The sequence below is a fragment of the Marmota monax genome, unplaced genomic scaffold (assembly GCF_021218885.2).
Source record: "Marmota monax isolate L192 unplaced genomic scaffold, Marmota_monax_Labrador192_F-V1.1 WCK01_AAM20220418_F8-fsc00027, whole genome shotgun sequence".
NCBI classification, from domain to species: Eukaryota; Metazoa; Chordata; class Mammalia; order Rodentia; family Sciuridae; genus Marmota; species Marmota monax.
In genome coordinates this window covers 14913847-14938532 of record NW_026694617.1, presented here as the reverse complement: position 1 = coordinate 14938532, position 24686 = coordinate 14913847, and the positions used below count along the sequence as shown (strand labels likewise).

At 33.6% G+C, this 24686-nt stretch overlaps 1 protein-coding gene across 3 annotated transcripts in view; it reads left to right on the top strand.

Moving 5' to 3' along the window:
* Grm8 (glutamate metabotropic receptor 8) overlaps positions 1-24686 on the top strand; it is a 764371-nt gene that overhangs the window by 607371 nt on the left and 132314 nt on the right. For all 3 annotated transcript variants that reach the window (XM_058572136.1, XM_058572135.1, XM_058572137.1), the window contains exon 8: positions 21188-21318. In XM_058572136.1, coding sequence (XP_058428119.1) covers positions 21188-21318 — 131 coding nt within the window. The remainder of the gene's footprint in view (positions 1-21187; positions 21319-24686) is intronic.

The window sequence follows — 24686 nt, the reverse complement described above, 5'->3', positions numbered from 1 at the left end:
CATAACTTAAAGAGACCCTGTCTCAAAATAAGAAGGGCTTGGAATATAGCTCAGTGGTAGAGTGACCCTGGGTTCAATGGCTAGTACAGAAAAAAAATTTAAGATCCACAATGAGAGTTTTACTTAGTCATAAAGAAGAAAAAAATTGATGTCATTTATAGGAAAAGGATGGAACTTAAGAGAATTGTGTTAGGCAAAAAAAGCCAGACTCAGAAAGTCATGGGTCATGTGTTTTCTCTCATATGTGGAGGTTACAAAAAAGAAAAATATGAAAGGAAAAAATGAAAATAGATGGAAGATTATTAGAGTAAGGAAAGAGGAAGAGGAAGGGCAAGGAGTATAGTAGAATAGGAAGTACTGGAGAATGAAATTTACCATAGTATGTCATGTGCATGTATGAGTGTCACAATGAATCCCAGTGTTATCTGTATTTATAATGCATCAATAAAAAATTAAAATGTGGATTGAATTTTTTTAAATGCATAATCTCAATTCAATAGGGAACAAACATCAAAGAAACTCCAAATTTACTATTATTCTGAAATGTACAAAAAAGTTCCCAATGATTTGTATGCATGTTATCAACTATACCCATATAGGCCATAAAGCAAAGTGTGTGTGTGTGTGTGTGTGTGTGTGTGTTGTGTGTTTAATTTACATCCTGAAATAATTCTTAAATCTTTTTCACATTATTTTAATATCTGTACTTTCACATAGATGCTACTATTTAGATATAGAATTCCCAAAAGTAAATTATCTACATCAGGATTTGCCCTCACAGTCAACAAATCCAGCTGAAGAAATAAAAATAAACCAGACTACTAGATAAAGGAATAGACATGAAATGAACATTACATGTCCAATATTTACTTGGACCTTCTTGATTTTTTTTCATCAGTATTTTGTATATAAACATGTACATATACAGATCTATACATGTTTTGTTAGATATATATCAAAGCACTTAATTTTTTGGAGTATTAAAAATTGTGTTTAAAAATTGCGATGATTTTGTGGCATTATTTTTATATAATAATTAGCAATCTCATAAGTATCCACCATTATGAGATTGGTATAGTAAATTATGATATATACAAGAAATAATGTGTAGCCAATTAAGTTACAGTAATAATCTTCATGTATTGACATATAGAGTTTTCTATATAGAGTTACACTGTTAATTGAAAATGGAAGGATTTAAAATTGCATAAACTATATGATCCTGTTTTAAAAAACTATATTTACTCTACACCAGAGTAAGTTTTTGGGAAAGGAGGTTTCTAATGGATAACAGGTAGGAACTTATTAGGAAAATTTATTCAGTTATACAGGTATGTAAATATATGTCATTTGTAGGCTTGTGAATTGGTCCAAAAGTGTACACACCAAATAGTTAGCTGAATACCTCTGGAGAATATGGAAGATGTTACTAGAGGGGAGGACTAAAAGTGTATTTTACCTACTATACACTTTTATATACTTCTACATTATAATTTGTTTAAATAAAGGAAAAAATCATGACTAAGTAAAAGAAACTACATAGCTCTAGATACAATGAGAAAGAATGTAGATCAAACAATAAAAATGGTTATCGTTAAACAATGATAGGAGAAATAGCCATTGAAATGTATAATGAACAAATACAAATAAAAAGATTCAAGCATTAAAAAATAATAAGATGGTAGACAAGTATTTTCTTTATCCTTTTATTCTACATTCTTTTGCTTATCTCTACATTTAAATTTACTTTATAATATGAATATCTCTAATGATATTTTAAGTTAAAACAAGAACAGCATTGTGCTCTAAATCTAAAAAATTCAACTCCTTTCTTCTATTATCTGATGATATTATCTTTCCTCCTATTTTCAATGATAAAGATGGGCATTAAATCAGTTTGGCTTTAAAGGGCAACAGACAGATAGAACATGTCTTAATTGGATGTCCTTGGATATAGTTTTCTTCTCCTGATACATAGTGGACTAGATGGATTGAGAAAGACTTTTAATGTTTCCTTCTTTCCTAATGAGATAATCTGATTATTGGTTGTTGCAAGGTAACATTGCAACCTACTCTTTAGATATGATATGACTATTTCAATAACATCATTACTATTGAGATGATGAACTTTAGAAACTAGTGCTATCAAAGTTAAAGGTAATGAAAAATGAATGAACAGAAATATAGTTATAAAAGTATCATGTAACCAAAAGATCAAAAAGCCATAAGGCATCCCACTTATTAAAGTTGCTTTCAGTATTGCACTTCTGTTATTTTTCTCTAATTTCCCATCTTGTGTTTGAATTTAAAGTATTAGAACAAATTAATTAATAATATAATAAATATAATTCCTATAAGCTTTATATGAAAGTAAAATAAACACACAATTTTGGCTTTTGATTTTGTTTTGGCTTCTGGTTAAAGGGCCATGCAGGATGTTGTTCTTTAGCAATTATTTAAATATACCTTTCTCCTAGGCTATTATCAGGATTTAAAAACACACAAAGTATCTTTTACATGAGATTCTAAGGGTGTTTTAGTCATAAAAATAAAGCATCAGTCAACTTCCAAGAACTCAATTTTAGAAGGCGTTTAAATCAGAAACCATAAAACATTTAGCTATTTCAAAGGAAGAAAAGGAGAGAGAGCTTGATAAACATTCCCAAGAATAATTTTGTTATTCTTTTCAGACAGTTGTTTTGGGACATATAGGATATAACCTTCTGAATTAAAAAAAAATAAAAGTGTTTGGAGTATCACCTTCATTAATCTGAGTTAACTGTCTTCATTAACCTGAGTTAACTTTCTAAGAGGAAGGTTTCTGGTTTCATTAGTGTATTTATGACATGTAAATGCTTGTGTGTATTCAGGTGATTATTATTCATTATTTTACCATCTTACTATTATAGTGAGTGATCAACTGGTTAAACTGAATCACATTTGTCTAGGGCTCTAACAGGAATCTGTGAGCCTAGTGGCTGTTAAGCAACACAAGAGGCAAGATTTCCTCTCTATAGGATAACAAACAGGCAGGCCATTCATGCATGCTATGCTACTTTGCCTACAAAGTGCCAGAGTTCTTTGGTAGAGGTAGATTAAAAATTGTGAGACACTTAACAGAAAAAAAAAGCCCTGAGGATCTGGTTTTTAAAAATTATTTCTATTTGAAAGAATATATTCCATGGTATGCCCAAATTTTAGTTTAATTCACAGGAGCAAATAATTACATTGAAACTTCATTAACCTTGGGCCCCAGCAGAAGTCAACGAAGCTCAAAGTAGAGGGTCATGAGGGTTTAATGCTTTTGATTATTATGTTTTCAGAAATTTGTTTGAATTCAGCAGATCAATTTCTCAATTAGCTAAAGAGAGAATATTGGTAGTTGACATTAATCACCAAATATGAACATAAATAGCTATAGGGCATTAACGCTTTTCAAATGGGAATTCATGTTGACAAAAATGAAATATCAACTTGGTTGAATTTTTTTACACCCTTGATCAAATCAATGGACACAAAAAAGATAAAATTGGTTTTTTGAGTTAATTATTCAGCTGAACAAAATTATGGATTTAAAATTTATTGATTTATTCTATTTTCATGGACATAGATAGCACAGAAGAATGAAGACGATAACAACCATCGACAGCATACCACTTTATAATTATTATTATTTAATCCATCAGTCACTTTATGATATGGTGGTTATTTTCCCCAATCAGAAGAGAGAAATGGCACAATGGGAGCCTCTCAGAGCTCTCACACGTATGGCAGGTTTGACTCTGAAGGCTCTGCTCTCTCTACTGCTAACCCCTTTACCCTTCTGGGGGTTGTCTGGTCATAACCTTCAGGGCATCCTTTAACATTCATTTGCTTTAACATCACTGCTTAAAGATAAATTCACTAACATCTCATGGATGATCTTAAGTATAAGATGCACTTATATCTCTGTATATCCACAATGTTCAGCAAATAACAGGGGCTCAATAATGGTTTGGTAATATTGGTGATAGTATTAATGGAGGTGATGATAATGTACAACTCTAAGACAGAAAGTCTGGTGGAGAAGGCTGACTAGGGGCTAATTCTAGGGGTTCAAGAGGCCAATGCTAGTACTGATTTTGAGTTTTCAGCCGGTAGCAAATAGGAGAAGTAGATCCCTAGAGGGGTTTAAGTCAACACTGAGATTAAACAGTCTAAAAGTAAATTGTGAAATGCAAAGGAAACAAGGAAAATGAGAAACCAGGATTCACAACCTGGGGAGTCAAGAAACCCATTCTGTTGATGAATGAGAAGAACTGACTAGCCATGGCCTACATACATTTCCACATGGGAGGTAGATATTCCTTGTGACTTTGTTGTGCTGTGGACTGGTATATGAGAATGCTAGGAAAAATCAACAGTGGATGCCTGATGATAGCTTAGGCATAGAGCTTTTAAAAAAATTTCTTTTTCCAGATACATTTATAAACTGCTTTAAAACTACTTCTCATTACTCCCAATTTCTTGGTTTTAAGACTCGATGTTTTCATAATTTTAAAATCACAAGTTATTTACTTTAATAATCATAGGCAAAATACCCCCTTCTCTTTCTAAAAGAAACCAGTAACTTTATTTCTAATTGAATTTAATTTCTATATAGTATTACAAAGTAAATAATAATAAAAGTCTGAAAACTCATATAAATGTAGATTTAAAATAGAGCTGTTTAACATAAAATACACATTCTCTTCTATACTGTGATAAACATACTAGAAAATATGACAAAATATTTGTTCTGTTTTAAATAACACAAAAGTTAAACTGAACTAATTGGTTGCATGAACACTTCTATATACCATATAGTTATTGAAAAGAAGAGGGCATTTTTACACACAAAGAATTTTTATTTTTGAATATGGATTTAAAAATTACTGATGCTTTTCCAAAAGACTGATACATTTTTAACCATTTAAAGGTCTTCAAAATATAATATTAAATTATACAAGAATATTTTGAAATGAAAACTATTTCAATCACTTGTTTTATTACAAAAGTTATTTTAATTTAATCAAAAGTTTATCTCATCCAGATGTTCCAATTAGTTTATATTTGTAGATACAAACTCAGATTGCATAATATCTAGACCAATCTTCAGAAATATCAGTACTAGCTAGCAACAATAACTGAACACACATCTTTCTCTCTTTTCTAGATGCTAGGATCTTTTAGACAAAAATACAGGCATGCTTTTGGAGGATTTATCAAAGATGAGCTACCTGTTTGGCCTGAACAGACCTCACTGATGAATTGAAATTCTTTTTACAGAAGCAGAGTAAGGGAGGTAGGCTCTCCCTGCTGATACTGCAGTTAGCAGCTTTAAGAGCTACTTCTTCTATCTGCTAAATCTGTGTATAGTAGCCATCGATATGATATGTATTGTTTACCATAGATCCCAGGCATATGCCCAGGAGAACTGAAAACACATGTTCACACAAAAACATCTGCACAGATGGCTATATTTTACGTTTTGTGGAAAAGGCAAACCTTTTGCCACAGTGACTCTACAATTTTATACTCTCACTAGCAATGTATATGGGCTCCAAGTTTAAAATATAGCCACCCTTGTGGGTGTATATGATCCTTTGGAAAGTAAAACTGTTCCATGAAGTATTCCATATTAATAATATATATTTATAGCATAATTTAATGGCTCCATTGCATTCTATTGTATGATATTTCACAGTCGATCCATGCACCCATTGATACTTTTATATTGTTTTCTATTTTCTCATTTTCAGCAAAATGGGATTATGTTTGTATCCCACATAGATTTTCAACCATTTTTTTTTCATTACAGTGGTTGTGTATACATCTTTGTACCTGTCATAGTCCTCTGCCCATTTTTTAGAACATAAATGTTCATTATTAAATCAAAGAATAAGCATGTTTTTAAATGAGCATTGATACATATTGAAAATTTGCCTCAAGAATGGTGGTATGAATTTAAATTATAACAGCGGAGAATGGAAGTGTCATTTTACCCCCTTTCTCTTATAACATTTAATCCTGGATTGAATTTGAACATTCTCAACTCATTGATGTTATATTATTATTTATTGTAAATATTTTCTGTATACTTACTGTAAATTCTTATATTATCTTCATAGAATTTTCTCTTCATGTTCACCAAATATGTTGGAGGTTTGAATTTTTAAGATTTAGAAGAGCTCTGTGTATGTTAGGAATATTGATTCCTTGATGCATTTTTTTAGAAATCAATTCTTATTTCAACTGATTTTATAAAATTCTGAAATTTTACATATTTATGTCATTCACTTATTATTTCCCTCATATCTTTGATTTGGTGTCATGCTTTAAAAACATTTTTTTTTCAATATTTTTTGTGAGTCCATGTATGTGTATACACATTTGTTTAACCATAAAAAAAACACATTTATATCCTTAAATTTTTCTCTGAGAATAGCATTGGCCCAGTACTTTAGTTTTTTTTTTTGTTTTTGTTTTTGGCCTTTATTTTATTTGTTTAGTTTTTTCATGTGGTGTGAAGGATGGAACCCAGAGTCTTGCACAAACCAGGCAAGCACTCTGCCACTGAGCTTCAGCCCCAGCCCCCCATCCTTTATGTTTTGAAATATACTGTTAAGTAGTAATCTATAATAATTGTAGTTTTAAATTTTCCCTTTGATTAAATAATTAAATAAATGTTTATTTTTTAAAAAATTCTCAGACATTGTTGATTTTTTAAGCATTTTAAAATAAAAATTTTTAATATTTCTAAGGTTTTTGTTAAAAATTTCAAGTTGTGAGTCCTAGTGCTTGGAAAATATGAATTAGATGTCTAATTTATGATGTTGGCCAACATTTTATTTTTGGCAGAAAACAGTCATATTAAATGATTAAATTAAAAATAATTGGTAAATTCTTCATGTACATTTGAAAATAAAATGTTATTCAATAATTATTATTGTCACTTGACAGGTCATATTCTGAAATGCATATGTGAAAGTCACACTATATTTTTATTTTTTAATGTATAGTAACTTCATATTTTCTGTTTCCTTTAATTATGCTCCTTATTATTAGGCATTTACTGTTGAATCTAAAATCACCATAGTAACATAGATAATTTACATTTATCACAGTGGCCTAATATGCATTGACAGTTCATATAATTACAGAAAATCAAGTCTATTATAAGAAAATGATTTATATCTTTTTAAAATTCAATCCATAAATTATTGTCAGAGATGGGTCATCCTCTGATAGTTTGATATTTTATTCATTTCTTTAGACACTTTGGCATCTATTCCTTAAGATTCTTTGTATTTGATAACTTTACAGTAATTCTGCAAATATTAACAAAATATTAATTCTGAAATATGCTAAAAGACTGTACATTGGTGATATTTCAAACAATGAATTATTACAGAGTCATTCCTAACCCGTGATAAAAGAACAATTTGAAACTCAGCAGGAGTGAAATAATGAATCAACTGGGAAGAAGTAAATTTTAGCCTTATTATACTCATTTAAAAATCTTCATAATGAAAAAAATGGGCTTTGTAGCTTAAAATTATATTGTGATTTTAATCCCAGACAGTTATAGTTCATAAACTAGATATTCTGACAAAAGGTTTGACAAATGTAAAATCTAAAAATATATAAAATAGCTGCTTTGGAGAACTGGGTGAAGGAAATTCTGTATGTGACCTATTTTGTTTGGGTTCATAGACCTACAGGGAGGATTCACATTCTCCAATGCCATAATAACAGGCCTATAAGGCTAGCATTCAGTTAATTCATGGAATTATACAAATGTTAAAGCACTGTCTCTAATATCCCTTTTCTTTTCCATAGTGGATTTCTCTCTTTTCAATTTTTTTATTTCTTTTTTATTCATTATTTCTACCTTTATTCCCTTTCTCTAACTTATTCCACTTTTCCCCGCCCCCCCATTTTAAAACCCTCCCTCTTTTCTCCTTCTCTGCCTCTTCCTCCTCCTCCTTCTTTATTTTCTACTTTATCTTTCTCTCTCTCCCCTGCCCCTTCTTGGCTTATCATACATACTCATCATTCATCCATGCAAACTTCACTTTATTTAGTTATTTGGTTATTTTAAGGAACAAAATGAAAATATTCCTAATGCCAAAATATAGATATTTTATAACTTTATTTATTTATTTTTTTATTTGTTTGTTTGTTTGTCCTGAGGATTGAACCAAGTACCTCACACATGCTAGGCAAGCACTCTATCACCCAGCCACAATATCAGCCCCCAAATCTAGAATTTTGAAAAGCTATATCCATCACCAGCCCATCCTTGTTCCTGCTGAACAAGCAACAACATTATTTCACCTTTTAGAACACATTGTGTTTCATATGTATATATTTCCCTAAGAATAAAATAAAAAATGTTTGCTTATATTTTTGTAAATTATATTTTGTGTACTTCCTTTTCTCAGTACTGCAATGCTAAGATTTTCTTGCTCAATACTGCAATGCTAAGGTTCATCTACATTTGTGGCTATCTCTGTGGTTCATTATTTTAAAAATTTTTTAAAATTTGTTCTAATTAGTTACACATGACAGTAGAATGCATCTTGTGTACACATTGTACACAGATGAAGCACAACTTCTCATTCCTCTGGCAGTACATGTGCAGAGTCACACCAGTAGGATAGTCATTCATGTATATAGGGTAAAAATGTCCATCTCATTCCATCATCTTTCCCATCTCTACACCCCCTCCTCTCCCCTCACTTCTCTCTGCACAATCTAAAGTTTTTTCATTCTCCCTGCCCCCATTCCCCTCATTATGGATCAACAACCACTTATCAGAGAAAACATTCATCCTTTGGTTTTTTGAGTTTGGCTTATTTCACTTAGCATGATTTTCTCAAGCTCCATTCATTTACCTGAAAATGCTATAATTTCATTCTTCTTTAGGACTGAGTAATATCCCATTGTATATATGTACCATGTTCTCTTTACCCATTCATCCGTGGAAGGACATCTAGGCTAGTTCCATGTTTAGCTATTGTGAATTGAACTTCTATAAACATTGATGTGGCTACATCATTGTAGTATGCTGATTTTTAAGTCCTTTGGATATAAACCAAAGAGAGTGAGATAAATGGGTCAAATGGTGGTTCCATTCCAAGTTTTCTGAGGATTATCCATACTGCTTTCCATAGTGGTTGCATCAATTTGCAGTCCCAGAAATCCTACGCCTAATAGAAGAAAAAGTAGGCCCACATATTCATCATCTTGTTTTAGGAACTAACTTCCTTAACAAGACTCCTAAAGCAGAAGAAGTAAACTTAAGAATCAATAAATGAAATGGATGCAAACTAAAAAGCTTCTTCTCAGCAAAGGAAACAATAATAAACAATAATAATAATAAGAGAGAGCCTACAGAATGGGAGAGAATCTTTTCCCCACACAGCTCAGATAGATTACTAATCTTCAGGATATATAAAGAACTCATAAAGCTCAACACCAGAAAAAAAATAACCCAATCAATAAGTGGGTTACGAAACTGAACAGATACGTCACAGAAAAAATACAATCAATAAACATGAAAAAATGTTCATCATCTTTAGCAATTAAAGCAAGACTACTCTAAGATTTCATCACACTCCAGTCAGAATGGCAATTATCATGACTACATGTAATAATAACTGTTGGTAAGGATATGGGGAAAAAGGTACACCCATACATTGCTGGTGGAACTGCAAATTGGTGCAAACACTATGGAAAGCAGTTCATTCATTTTGATTATAATGTAATACTTCATTGTATGAATATGCCATATGCCAAAATTGATTTATTCACTCTCCTCTGGGCATTTGATAGGATCCCAGATGTATTCTATAAAACTTTCAGTGAATATGTTTTCATAATTTTATGTAGAATTCTGCAGAAAATAGAAAAGAGGAGCTATTTTCTAAATCATTATTTGAGGTAAATATAACCCTAAAAAAGTCCATTATAAGAAAAAATAGTATAGATCGATAATACTCTTTTTTTTTTTTTTGGTGCCAGGGATTGAACCCAGGGATGCTTAAACACTGAACCACATCCCCAGCCCTTTTAAATATTTTATTTAGAGATAGAGACTTGCTGAGTTTCTAAATGCCTCAGTAATCTGCTGAGGCTGGCTTTGAACTCTCGATCCTCCTGCCTCAGCCTCCTAAGTTGCTGGGACTACAGACATGTGCCACCATGCCCAGTCCTATTACTTTTGAGTATTATAAATTACTAAGTGTATTAGGACAGCTATTCAGGGGTTTATCAATCTTGAAGTTATTGATGTTTGTACTGAATGAATTCTTGTTGTAGGGAGATGTCCTGTATTTTGTAGGATGCTCAATAGCACTCCTGGGCTCTTCCACTATTTGCCAGTAGCATCACTTCACCACTTGTAACTATTAGAAATATCTCCAGGTATTGCCAGATATCTTCTGGGGCACAAGAATCACCTCTAGTAGAAAACCAATGGGTTAGATATAAGACTCACAGAAATGAGTCAGGTGCATTTTAAATAATAGCAGAAAAGTAGTAGATAGTGCAATTTAAGATACACACACACACACACACACACACACACACACACATATATATATATATATATATATATATATACTTAAGAGTTATGTACTTATAACTATATATAATGATATCAGATAATCAGATAATAATAATAAGATAATACTGAGAACCTAGGAATAAATACACATAAAAAATGATGAAGTGCTGTGGAAAAAAGATTTTAAAACTGGAGCCTGGAGTGTAGCTTAGTGAATGAGTGTGCTTAGCATATGTGTGTCCCCTGGTCCAATCCCCAGCATCAAACAACAAGAACTCTCTCCTTCCCCTGCAAAAACAGAAGAAATAAAATAAAATAAAATAATAAAATAGTTTAAGACCTCTGAATGAAAATCTAAATCACTGAGAAGCAAACTGTGCTACTGGATAGGAAGATAACAAGAAGATAACACAATTTTCCCAATTAGTTTGAAGACTTTATTATTTTTCCAATCATCATCCAAACAAGATTGTTGACAGAACTTAATAAAATGGCTCTAAATTTCATGTAGGAAAGAATAAACCAAAGAGAAGGCAGAACACTTAGGTTAAAGAATAGGGGATTTGTCATACCAGTTTCAGTCTTCTTATGAATTTTAGTAATTTCTACAATAGGACATTGGGTCAAGGGTGGACAAACGAGCTATTGGAACAGGAAAAAACAGGTAGTCTCACTTCTCTACAGATCTTAAGTATAAAGCAAGAGCATCTATGCAGTCAGTACTGAAAGGGAAATTATTTAATAAAAAAGTGAAAAATGATTATCAGTTTATAAAAAAGTGGAATTGCACCATACATCAACTGCAGGTGAACTAAAAATGCATTTATCAAAAGCAAACATTTTAAAATTCTTAGTAAAAAGTATAAACTTTCAATTTTTAGATATTTGAATAAAAAGATTCTTACACACACCTGAAAGCATTCATTGTAAAAATTGATAAATTTGAATATTTTTAAATAGCAAGAACATCTTTTGCTAGCAAAACAGTGAACTGTTTTCAAGCATCACAGTGGACACTCCTCCTAATATAGCAAATTTGAAAGGCTGGAATATATGTGTGTATGTGCATTTGTGTATGGTCATGCATGCTCATTCACGCACGAGCGCACACACACACATACACACACACACCTCTTATGTATGTACTCACCACTATTAGAAATACAGTGATTCATGAAGCATAGTCCTTCTTATAATGGAAGTAATGTATTAAAATTCTCATGTAGAAAGTGTTTAATGCCCTCAAAAGTAATAATAAAGGGCTTCAGTTGCACGAGATAAAGGAAGGATTTCTGTTAGGAAATAAAGATATATTGAATTCAGGGAATTGTAAGATACTTTGGTTTGTTCCCCAATTCCTTTTAAGATAAAATGTATTACTAAAATTTGCCTAATTGCAATATGTTCTTTCCCAATTCTTTTCTTTATTCAATCATTTGATATTTTAATAGTCTCTTTGGTCACTATTCTTACAAGAGATTTTATTTAAGCTTCTTAATTCATCTGCTTCCTTGAGATGTGTATCACTATGTAATGGATTTTTTTTTCTTATTTTGAAAGTTCAATCAGCTTATGTGAGTACTATAAATGCAATTATAGATTGTATTTCTATTTCTAACTGGTGCTATTCATTAATGATGATGACTCTTGGCAATCATAAAGCACCTTTAATCCCCAAATCATAAAAGAGACTTACACAAGAGGAAATAGTGCTTTCAGCTCAATTTATGAATGGAAAAAAAATCAAGAAGTGTTAGCTCAGAGAATTAGAAATGCCATTCAAGTATATACCTCATTCTGTTTTTCTTTCATTACATACCCAAATTGTCAAATAAAGTCATTTTAAACTAAAATTTGACACATATTTTAAATATCTGTATATGTAGTTTTTATGAAAACATTCAATTGTGTGAGTGCCTTAGCCATGGTTAATAAACATGGATACTTTTTCCCTGCAATTGTAGAATATGACTGCAAATTCTTCATTCCACCTTGTTGTGTGTGTGTGTGTGTGTCTACATTGCAGTAATCAGTCTTAACTCTTAAGAAGAATTGGAAGCTAATTACTCATCCATTCCTGTGTTTTTTAGCCAGTTATAAAACTCTGCAGAGTTCTTAAAACTTTATAATGTGTCCATAAGTGAAGCATTCATTTCCAGACTTAGTATAATTATATTGATTTACTTAGTAGTTATTAATTGAGGTTCTACTTTACTAGATACTCAGAGGTTATGGCTGTCTGCTGTAAGAAGATTCATGACCTATAATGACTCAATCAGAAGTTTGTTTTGAACTCACATAATAGCACTGGGTAAATGGGGATGAACTAGTAGCACAGACCTTCTGCACACACACTGGGATGCAGGCTAATGCCAAGCTCTGCCATTTTATCAGGTAGACCAGATCCCTAGGTTATCCTGCATGCCATTTCTATTCTAGCCACCCAGATGGAGAAATGAACACAGAGGACCACTTATGGGGCTTTTAAAGATCCTTCTAAGTAGTACATATCACCTCTCATATTTGATTGACTATAACTAATCATTTGGCTATATCTAAGTACAATGAGTGGCCATATAGCCTAACTCTGTTCCCAGGAGAGACTGTAGATTGAGATGCTCATCCAATAGCCTTTGGTACACATATGATGGTCAACATGTCTCCACAATCATAAGCATATAATTGAACAATACTTAATAATCAGTTAAATCCATGATATATTTTGGATACCCACAAATACTATGAAAGAAATAGATAATGTGGGTAATAGTGAGTGACAGGCTTTATTACTTATAATTATTTGACAGGCCCTCTCTTTGTGATATTTGAGTTGGAATATAATCATGAGAAGAAGCCAGTGAGGTGATCCAAGGGGGAGGAACACTGGAACAGAGAACAGAAAATGCAAATTCCCTGAGACAGAGCAAGCTTTACATGTTTGCAGAACAGGGATGGATACAATACAAAAGATAAAAGAATGAGAGGGCCTTAAAGGCCATCATAAGTCTTTTGTATTTTATTATAAGTGAAATGGCAATCGGCAAATGGTTTTTAAGAAGAGGAGTGACATGATTTGATTTGTTTCATAGTATCACTTGGGCTCCAGGGTAGAGAGTAACTACCTTGCTGTTGATAAGTATGAATGCAGGGTACTGGCTAGAGCAGGGAGAGATGGCATGGTAGTCTGGACTGAGCTAGTGGCAAAGGAAATGGAATGGGAAAACTGTGGATGTTTTTGAGACAGAATCTGTTTATATCAGATATGGCATGTGTTTGTTTGCCTTTTTAAAATTTTCACTCCTGCGATCTTGCATCCTCTGAGTCCTAGGTCAGACTTGGGTGAACCCATATACTTTTAGGGGAAAAACTAGTGAAGAGGGTTCAGTACAATTGGAGTAGGGGCCAATTGAATTGCCCTGTAGACAGTATTAAAGTGCTGTTTTAATATGGTCACCAGTAGCCATGGGTGGCAACTGAGCACTTGAAATGAGGCTCATTCAAATTGTGATATGCTGTAAGCATAAAATATGCTTAGGATTTTGGAGACTTAGGAGAAAAGGTGAAAGCTACCTCATTAATACTCATATATTATTTATAGTTTGACATGATATTTTGCATATATTGGTTTTCATAAAAAATATACTGTAATAATTGATTTCTCCTTTTTTCTTTTACTTTTTAAGACATTTTAAGAGAAATTAAATTTATAGAAAAACTGAGTGGATAAAATATACAGTAAATGTATACCCTCTTACATAGTTTCTCCAGTTAACATTTTGCATGAGTGTGGTAAAGAACCAATTTGGATATATTGTTACAAACTGAAGTCCAGAGTTCACAACACTTCACCCCAAACGTGGTACTATAAGTCGTGGGGTATAGATTTATGTTCTGACTTGATTGAATGAATGGCCAATAGGTGCTGACTAAGAGGAGACAGATTACATGACTCTTCATGTTTGGGAATGTGTAAATATCAAGTATGGTATCTGAGTAAGAAGATTGCAATGTGAAGTTTAAGATAATTATAAAACAACACAGTGGAAATGCAGATAGTTGGAATAGTGCACTCAGAAATGGACATTCCAATTCAAAACTCATCAATGGAGGTAGGAGGTTAAATTTGGAATCAAAATGGGTTGAAGAGTTAGAAATAAGAAACTGGAGAGTAAGCACCATTTTGTTGTGAAGGAGGTGGAAATGAAGGCAGTATCTAGCTGGGACTGGGATTAGAGTAATGGGATTTGTTTGCTTGCATTCATAATAAGAGGAGAACTATTAGAACTCATTTCCAAATTTAAGGGTATACTACAGAAATTCTAAATTTGTTGATGTAAAATAAAGAGCTAGCTATGGACCTAAGGGTGCAGAGGGTGAAAGCAGATGAAGCCGGACACCAGGGAAGGAATGTGCCTTTGACTGGATCTGGAAGGTGTGTTGCAACAGCAGGGAAAACAGGGTACCAGTGTGGATGCAGGTTTTCTAGTGGAGTGACAGGGGAATTTCTGTCTTATTGCTGTTTTTTCTCAGTAAGAATTTGTGAGACAAGCTAAAATGACAGGGAATGGAATGTATTGAACATGTAAGGAGTGAGAATAAGATGCTAAATAGTCAAATATCCAGAAAGAAGGGGTCTGAATGGCAAAGTATGATAGGACTACAAAGCAATGTTGATTGCACATGTGAAATCTGATGTTGCAAATTTAAGGTAAGATCAGATAGTAGGTTCCTCATTAGCTAAAGCATACAGTTACCTGCATGTAAAATTTAGGGAGACAGACACCCTCTGTCATGCCCTGGGTACAACACTTGCCTCAGCAGAGTCTTGTCCTTCCAGACAGTAGGGTTTTTGTTTCTTTAACAACATTCAGCTGCTTGAGTACAATTTAGTTTAACCATGACTGTGATTGATAGAAGAACAAAATTGAATAGAGAGAAGTACATAAAAACAAAAGGTATACACAAGGAAGATCATGGAACTCATGTAGTAAAAGAAGAGGAGAGAAAGTATAATGGGGGGTGAGGTAGTGAGGTATAGTGACAAAAAGGGTGATCTGTGAATTGGTAAGTTTAGGGGCACATAGAATTTTTGTAGTAGAGGTAAAAAGTGTTGTCCAGAAGGAAAAGTTTGTAAATGACATCATTATTGTATGGGGCAATTTTAAGAGTGATCATGATCATAGATTATAAGACATTAAAAAAAAGAAAAGAAAATTCTAAGTGAAGTCAGTTAATGCAGAGGCCAGGATGTTGAGTCACCCAGGTGAGTAGTAAGAATTCCAGAAAGAATAGCAGGAATGTGGATGAAGAATACGGTGAGTCAGAAACTCAAGTCTTCAATGAATAGGGCTGTGTCCTGGATGTGAGTCAGAATAATCAGACTGATTCCTAAATAAGTAAACTAGGAAGTGTTTTTCAAATACACAGTAATGATTATTGGTTGTAATAAATACTTGACAAAATGGAGAAGATAAGGAAAAGAAGAACATGAATAACTGAGGTTCTGTTGAAAATTGCTCTTTTCCATTGCATTTTAGTCAATGCCTTAAATTTCATACAGTCATTCTTTATCTAAGGTTGCTAAAAATGCTAAATTAATGATCTCACATTTCTTATATTTTCTTACATTTTCCTGCTTGTCTAATGTTGGAGGTGGTGATGGGCTAATGGATGAAGTTTGGGTAGCAAAGAGAAGGGGGGGAGGAAAGTAGTAAATTTGAAAATAAATAGAGAAGCTTACACTTATAAATATATAAAAGTGTAATTTTTGCACAGGGAGGTGAATGAATTATTCTTGTATTGCTTTTTGCTTTGTGGAAGGAAGAAAATGTAGACCAAGGGAACATACATGTAATGGCAAAGGAAAGGATAACGATGATGATAGTTTTCATTCATTGCGACTTATTGCATGCAAGCCCACATTAAATGCTTTACATGTGTCATCTCATGTATTCCTTGAAATAGCCCAGAGAGGTTGGGGTCATTTTGCAAACTTGACAGATGAAAAATGAGGCCTAATGAGGGTAACTTGCCAAGATCACATAGGTAATTGGCAGATCCAAAAATCAAACTTTAGTACCTGAATCCCAAGCCCATAATCTCTCCCCACATAAAACTCAAAAGACCCAGCATTTTCAAATAAAATCTTCACTGGATGTATAATTTTTCCTATACAACCACATTACAAGTTCTTGAGATGCCTAGTAATAAAAATATAATTTTCCCATACATTTCTTATTGTACAGAAAATATTCCAGGAGATGTGTGAACCCTGAGGGCAGTACCTGACTAGTAAAAATTACTTCACAACTTCATGAGTTTGTTTCCATTTCTTACTAGCATACATGGATGAAAAAGTATTTTAAAAATTTAATGCACTTAAAAATGAGATTCTTAAAGTATAGAATGGAAAGGAGTAAAACAAGAAAATTTGATGGAGCATGATTTATAATATTATATGTATATAACTATATATGATATACTATATCTATATGATTATTCCCTGTTCAAATTTATTTTTTATATTTACTTATGTAATTTAGTTATGATAAATTAATAAATATACTCAGAGTCATTTACCATTTGATTTTGTCCTAGACAAAATCTTCCTTAATTATTTTTCACAGAGTGACTAATTTCAGTACAAAAGATCATCTTTTTAAAAGACAACAAACATGTATAAAGTAGTAAACCATCAATGAGTCCTTCATGTCTATTCAAGGGTGAACAAAGTATATTATTTGCATGTCTTTGTTACATAGACCAGAGTACCAGGGCAATAGTTTGAGATACATCAATATGCAACAGAGTCAGTTCTCTATGTGAGAGGCTTGATGTAATTCAACTGCAAGTCTAGCCCATGACCAAAAAACATATTATAAAAACAAGATGCTAAAGCAATAAGCAATGAAAACTTCTTCAGCTACCAGAAATTAATTCAGGGCTCATTTAGAGATATGCCAAAGTTTTGCTTTGGTTTCTAATGTCACATTGATAACAATGAGTAAAGGACTGATTTGATCTCTTCATTTGTGAATATAAAAGAAGAGAGGTGATACAAATGAAGCTCACACTATTATTTATTTATTTATGGTACCAAAGATTAAATGCAGGGACACTTAAGCACTGAGCCATATCCCCAGCCCTATTTATATATTTATTATTTTGAAGTTCATAATATCATGAAGAGGTTGAGCATGGCTTTGATTGAGAGCATGAGGGAGTGCCCCTTTTATGCTTGCCTGTAATTTATTGATTGATTGCTCAATATTGAGCACTGTCTTTGGTGCAGTGCTTACAAAGATAACAGATACATTCCACCTTTACTAAGGAGACCATGGCTTTGTGAGGAAGGCAGAATCAACTCAGTGTTGAGCACCAGGTAGGCTCTCAAGAAATATCTGTTGAATGGATGTTAGTTATGTATGTGATCAATAATAAAAATATGCAGAGTAAAGTGAATGGAAGTGGTACTTGGGTCTTGGCTTCAGGTCTGGAAGATCATGCTCTACAAGAGCTTGACCCTTGAGCCACATCTCAGAGGAATGGAATGAACAAGATGATTAGGAAGAAGCAGGAAGGGGATTTAGAACTGCACATGCAAAGGCAGGATGGCAAGTAGAGCATTGTGATGCAGGGAATGGGATTTTAGGTTATGTGGCATTTTGTTAAAACAGTATAAAGATTAGTAAGAGAGATGTCGTGAAAACCATATTTGCTCCCTGAGAAGTTCAAGTATTCTTACATCAATAAGGGTGTGGGGGTTCAAATAGCATTGGTGTGGGAAAAAAAAATTATTTACTATAGGGGTAGTACTAGGCAATGAAATTAAACGAAGTGTATTATTTGCATGTCTGAATATGTAACAGTGAATTCTACTATTATGTATAATTATAATGTACCAACAAAATGAAAAGATACAGTTAAAATTACATAATATTTATATTTATATAATATTCATATAATATTTATATAAATATTTATATAAAATATTTATATAATACTCTTTACATAGATTGGTTCATTTAATACTTACATATCCCTCTGAGGTGGAAATTACTATTAACCCATTTTGAAGTGCAATATAATGAAATTAAGAATTTAAAATAGTAACATCTAATAAGTGGCAGAACTGGGGCTTTGTACCCCACAATATGATTCCAGAACTCATACTCCTAATCCTATATTTCCCCTAAATTCCATGTCAAATTTAGTGTAACTTGATGCTACAAATGATATGTAAAGTATCAAAGTTGGGAGTTATATTTTTGTGATAATGTAGTCTTTGTTCACTTGCTGTCCAGTAGCCTTTCTTGAATTGGAGAAAAGAGATATAGAAACAGCTGTCACACTAGAAATTTTGTAGAACCCAGAGTACATTCATGGGAGTGTATAACACAAGCAACTTTCTTCCATCTTGAGTATCATTGTGGCACAATAATCAGAAACTGCTATTATAGGAGATGAGGAATCATTTGGTCAAGGAGGTGACAACATTGGGAATTCTGCTTAGAGAAAATTAAATATCATTTTATTCAGTAGAGAATGTGACATTCAAAAATTTCAAAGTGATATATAAATGTCAGGAATTGATGATACTGTGAAATTCATAATGTGTGTTTTTCTAGTCAGATCTTCACCATTGGAATTTCAATAATTTTTTGTTGAGGCATCGCTTAAAGATGCCTCTGTTCTTTTTATCCACACGCACTGGTGTTTACTGAATCTAAATCTAAATATTTACTGAATAAAAATATTTAATTATCTCATTCATTGGTTTAAACACTTCATAAGAATTGATTCTTTTAATTCTCCCAACATTTCTATGAGAAAAGTGCTATTACTCCCACTTTGTAGATGAAGAAACTGAGGATTTAAGAGGTTAACACCTCAATGTCACATTAGAAGTTGGTAAAGGTGTTGGTTAAGAAAAGCAAATGGGTTTCCACTTGAATATCTAGAAGTGGTAAGATGATACTGGTTGATTAGAGAGCTCCTGCTTCCCCCCTAATTCCTCAGTCTTCCATTGATTCATAAAGTCAATTCCTCCATGAATTAATAAAAAGAATGATGATGTGCATGGGTACTGTTCTCTAGCAACTCCAAAAATATATTATATTCATTGTTAAGTTCCTACTATAAATGAAAAAAGAGACATACACAGATTGTGAATGTAAATGGGGAATGGAGTTAGCCCTCAGATCAGTGACCTTTCCTCTAGGCTGTGCTACCTCTTGTTGGCTCAGCAGTATTTAAGAATATCAGGGATCTGTGGTTTCATTAGAGACTTCATCTTCTAATTTTAGAAAAAATCAAGAAAACAGATATTAAATATTTTCATTAAATGCTAAGTACTCTAATTGCTGTTGTGATGGTAATTATTTGCAAAGTTACTATCTTTTTTGATAATTTTACCTATTTAGCCTGATAAATGTTTCAGAATTTTGTAATTATTGATTATTAGGTAAACAACTGTACATATAAAATAAACTCATTATCAGATGGAAATATATAAGTTGGTGTATTTAGAATAATATATGATTTTGGAGAATATAATATGAAAAAGAGATCACAAGGAGAGGAAACTTTCTTTCTAGTACAAAAGAGAAATTAAATCCAATATCTTCAAAGGAGAAATTCAGGGAAGGGGCCGGTAGAGAGAAGATAGGCAGCAAGAAGAGGGATGGGTGTCAGGTGAATTTGTTGAGATAGGAAAGAATAATTCATGAAGATGAAGGGGTCTAAAGGCTGTTAAAGGAACAGAAAGTCTGTGTAGAGTGAGGCTGGATGGAGCAAGACAACACTGGGGTGGTGATCCCTTTCCACTCAGACACCCGTAATTATAGAAGAGTCAATAAGATGGAAAGTAAAAGTGAGCCGAAGCTATTAAGAGGAAAGATGAAAGCTTCAGAGAGAAATGGAGTTTAGGAAAGACTGCATTTTTTGCATCCTATGCTGCTCTAATACTGTCACACTCATCCCTGTGAATCAAGGGACTTTTATGATCTGAACAGAGATGGAATTTCCCAAGGCTTGCTGCCTCACCCATTGAGAGGTTCCCAGCAGCAGCCCACGCTGATATTCTCTTGGGCAGAGGTAGCAGAGGCAGAGGAATTAGAAAGGGCAACAGCTTGAGTGTGGATTTGAAGTTGAGATGAAATCAAACTCCAAGGATTCTGGCTGGAATCTTCTCCTGCCAATTTGGAATTGCTGTTTGAAGTTCGTATTGTACAATAGCTGTCACGCTTCAAGACATTTACATTTTTCTCTATTAACTACTGTTCTGTGTAGCAAGCAATGAATATTCAGTCTATCATCTTATATTTATTTAGCTTCTCTGTACATTGCCTAACTTGGATGCTCATCATTTACTTTCTAATGTGCATAATAAAGCACATCTGATTCCTATTCGTACATCTGGCTTATTTTCATTTAAAAGATATTATTGCTATCAAGAATGACCTTGTATGGATTACAATCTTCGTATCACTTAAAACACATAATATATTTTATCTACCATTCTTCTTTAGAGAAAATATAATCCCAATGGTTTATATTATTCAAACTTTATTAACACTGTTTTCTAAACGTTTATAGGCAGTGCTGGTACGCCTGTCACTTTTAATGAAAACGGAGATGCTCCCGGACGTTATGATATCTTCCAGTATCAAATAACCAACAAAAGTACAGAGTACAAAGTCATCGGGCACTGGACCAATCAGCTTCATCTAAAAGCAAGTATCAATGTAAACGTGCATTAATACATATGGTTCTCAAAGAGGGATGCTTTCTTTTAAAATACATAACTTCAACCTCTGTAGAAAAAAATCTTCTAATATCTATAAAGATTTAGTGAATCTTTTCTTTGGCTATACGCTTAGAGAAATTTTCCCTTTTCTGAACTTGCTAGTTCATGTCTTTTGCACACTTTGTGTGTGTGTTTGTGTTTGTGTGTGTGTGTGTGTGTGTGTGTGAGAGAGAGAGAGAGAGAGAGAGAGAGAGAGAGAGAGAGAGAGAGAGAGAGAGGGTGGGAGTGGCAAAATGTGTAGTGAATTTGTCAAGTCTGGACTTTAACAAAAGTGTTCATTACCTTTGCCACATCATAAGGTGACACCTAATGGCTATACCTGATGGATGGAAGTAAATCATACTCAATATTTGTATTACCTCTTTGAGTTACAACACTAGGGGAAATTGATGTGTACAGGGTGATCTTCAGATTATTATGCATCCCTTACTGCTGCCTGGTACCTTTGTGTACCTTAGACATCTCAGTCCAAGCACCACAAATTTTATAGCTCTGTAAGTAGCCATACGAGGATAACTTGGAGAACCCTGGCCTAAGCTTCCTAAGCAGGATCCCAGGGCCTTTGGGTGTTGTGAAAGGTAGCTGGACATTTGCGTGCTACAGAACCATGCTCCTCCTGAGGCTCCAGCTCTTTCTGTGGGTGTCTGGCAGGGACCCAGTGTGGTTGACACAAGTGGATGGCAGCAGGGAGGAGTTTCAGCAGGTGTGCCTGTCTAGTGGGCAGCCCAAAAGTACTCCTAGAGGGCATTTGTCTTTAGGGACTTGGGCGAGAACCATCGGGTACTTGTACCAACCAATTCTAAAGTGCTCTGGATAAAGAACTTGATGGATAAGGGAGGCTCCGGAAATCGCAGGGAGCAGAGCACTGGATTGGGCATGGCAGTGTAGGGAGGGTTTAAGGTGGAGGGAAATATTGGAGCAGCATCTGTTTACCAATGGGTTAAGAGTTATTTCACATTTTAACAGCTCTTGCTATATCAGGGCAGGTGGCTTCTTTGGGTATAGAGAGTGTGCCCAGATGTGTTGGCTAAGAATGGGAACTCATTCATATAGCCTCTCTTCCTCAGAAACATAGGACTGTTTTCAGACATTTAAGTGGCCAAGGAATCACTACAACAGCAGCAATGCTTCCTCTGTAGACATTAAGATGCTTTTAAAATGCTTCTACTAAACTAGGAACATCTTCCATTGTTCTGTTGTTCAAATGTGTAAATAATTCACCCTTTCTTCTAATGAAATGTGTCTCCTCTTCTTGGTTCTCTAAGCTATGGTAATCCTGTTGGGAGGTGCATAGGCTTTCTAGTGTTTGAACCCATTCAAAAGACATCAGTTAGTATTTTACAAATTTCTATTTCTGTAGGTCCAAATATGTCTCCTGAAGTAATACATTTTGGCAGCATCTGTCATGGTATTCTCAGCAAAGAAGTAGATAATGAGAAAAAAATAAAACTAGAGTATGATTTATAGTTTCTTTGAAATGACTTCTTGATAATTATCATAGCTCTGCATTCAGCCATGCAGAGAGCTCATGTTTCCAACTATTGGAGTATGTAAGACAATGTGTCTACAATTTACTGCATGTAAGTGCTTCATGAAACATACATTGTTCTGAATCCAAACAGATTTACTGAAACATGCATAGAAAATTCCATAAGTTGTTAATTACATGAAAATCATTAACTTTTTGTCAAATGTTCATTTGGAAGTAGATTTATGTGAAGTAAAATTATTCAACATGACGAAATTTGACAAGGGTTTAAAGAGGGAAGCTACGTTTCTCTGACTTTTATCAAAGCCAAAATTGCCTATTACATTCTTATGATTAAGGATTCCCATAACAAAATTCAGTGTTTAAGAAATACATGAACTAGTATATAGTAATAAGACACCTAAAATAGTTATTCACAAAGTGCCCACACACACATCTATATGGGTATAATGTATTTATTATAAAACTTCATATTGAATCTCAAGCTGCTCTTTTATGTACATTTAATGATGCATGAAAGTTTTGTTTACCATCATGTTATCGTTCATAAAATATATCAAAACAGTTTGTAAGAATTATTTCTCGTGCATGATTGTGATCATTTGTAACTATACCGTAGTGCTACTTTCAATGAAACTGTGAAAATGCAACTCTCAGAAGAGAACAGTGAATGAGGCTGTGGAGAGAGTTATAAACCATGGATTGAATTTTGGGGACTATCATTGCAAACAAACTATCCTTGGAAGATGGATCAGATACCTGCCTGGAAAGCTACTGGTTTTTAAAAGTCATGCTTAGATCTTAGGCGAGGCACCAATTTCTTTACCTGAGTTGCATCATCAGTAAAATGGAAATAGTAATTGCAACTACCTTATATGGTTATAACAAGAATTAAAACAAATCACACAATAAGGGCCTGGCACACAATTACTCCGTATCTCATGATTCTATGGGATCAGTGAGAGATGTGACAATAAGTGTGTTGAGTAGGGAAGTGAAGGTCCTTTTAGAAGAAGTACTTGAGTTTGCTTTATAAAGTTCCAAGAATCTCCCATTTAAATGCTAATGTTTTGTCCCCACAGTTAGTTGTTTCTGCCTATCTTTGATATTTGATATTTACCTTAAAAAGTAAACTTTACATAATGTAAACACATTGTTTATTTTTCTATAGTATTTTGTGAATAGAAATTATCACTTAGGCAGTTATGTGTGTGTGTGTGTGTTATTTTTCAAGTTTTTATGTTTAAACCATGCAATACTTTCTTAAAACACATTTACAATTTTATTTTTATTTGACTAATATTATATATAGTACAATGTGGTATTTTGATGTATGTTTACAATGTGGAATGATTTTAAAGCAGGCTAATGAACAAATCCATCCTCTCTCATACTAGTCATTTTTGTGTGTGTGTGTGGTGAAAACACTTAAAATCTACTCTTTCAGCAATTTTGAAGTACACACTGAAGCATTATTTATTGCAGTCACCAGTCTGTGATCAAAGAGTATAACGTTTCAAGCAGACAAGAGGCACAGGCAGCTATTTTTAACAGGCTTGTTAAGTTCATTCTGTGCTTGTACAAGTTGCTAGGGATTGAGACTAGAGGCTGTGGGTCTCTGCTCACAGGGCAGTCCCAGATTAGAAGGGGAGACAGACCCTCAGACCAACAGTTCTCCTGTAGCAAGAAAGGTGTGCTGATGAAGGTGTGGACATAGTTTTGCAGTGGCAGCCTAGGGACAAGTTCCTATGTGGCCTGATGGGAATTGTGGTAGGGAGCAAAGCGAGGTACTGAAAGGA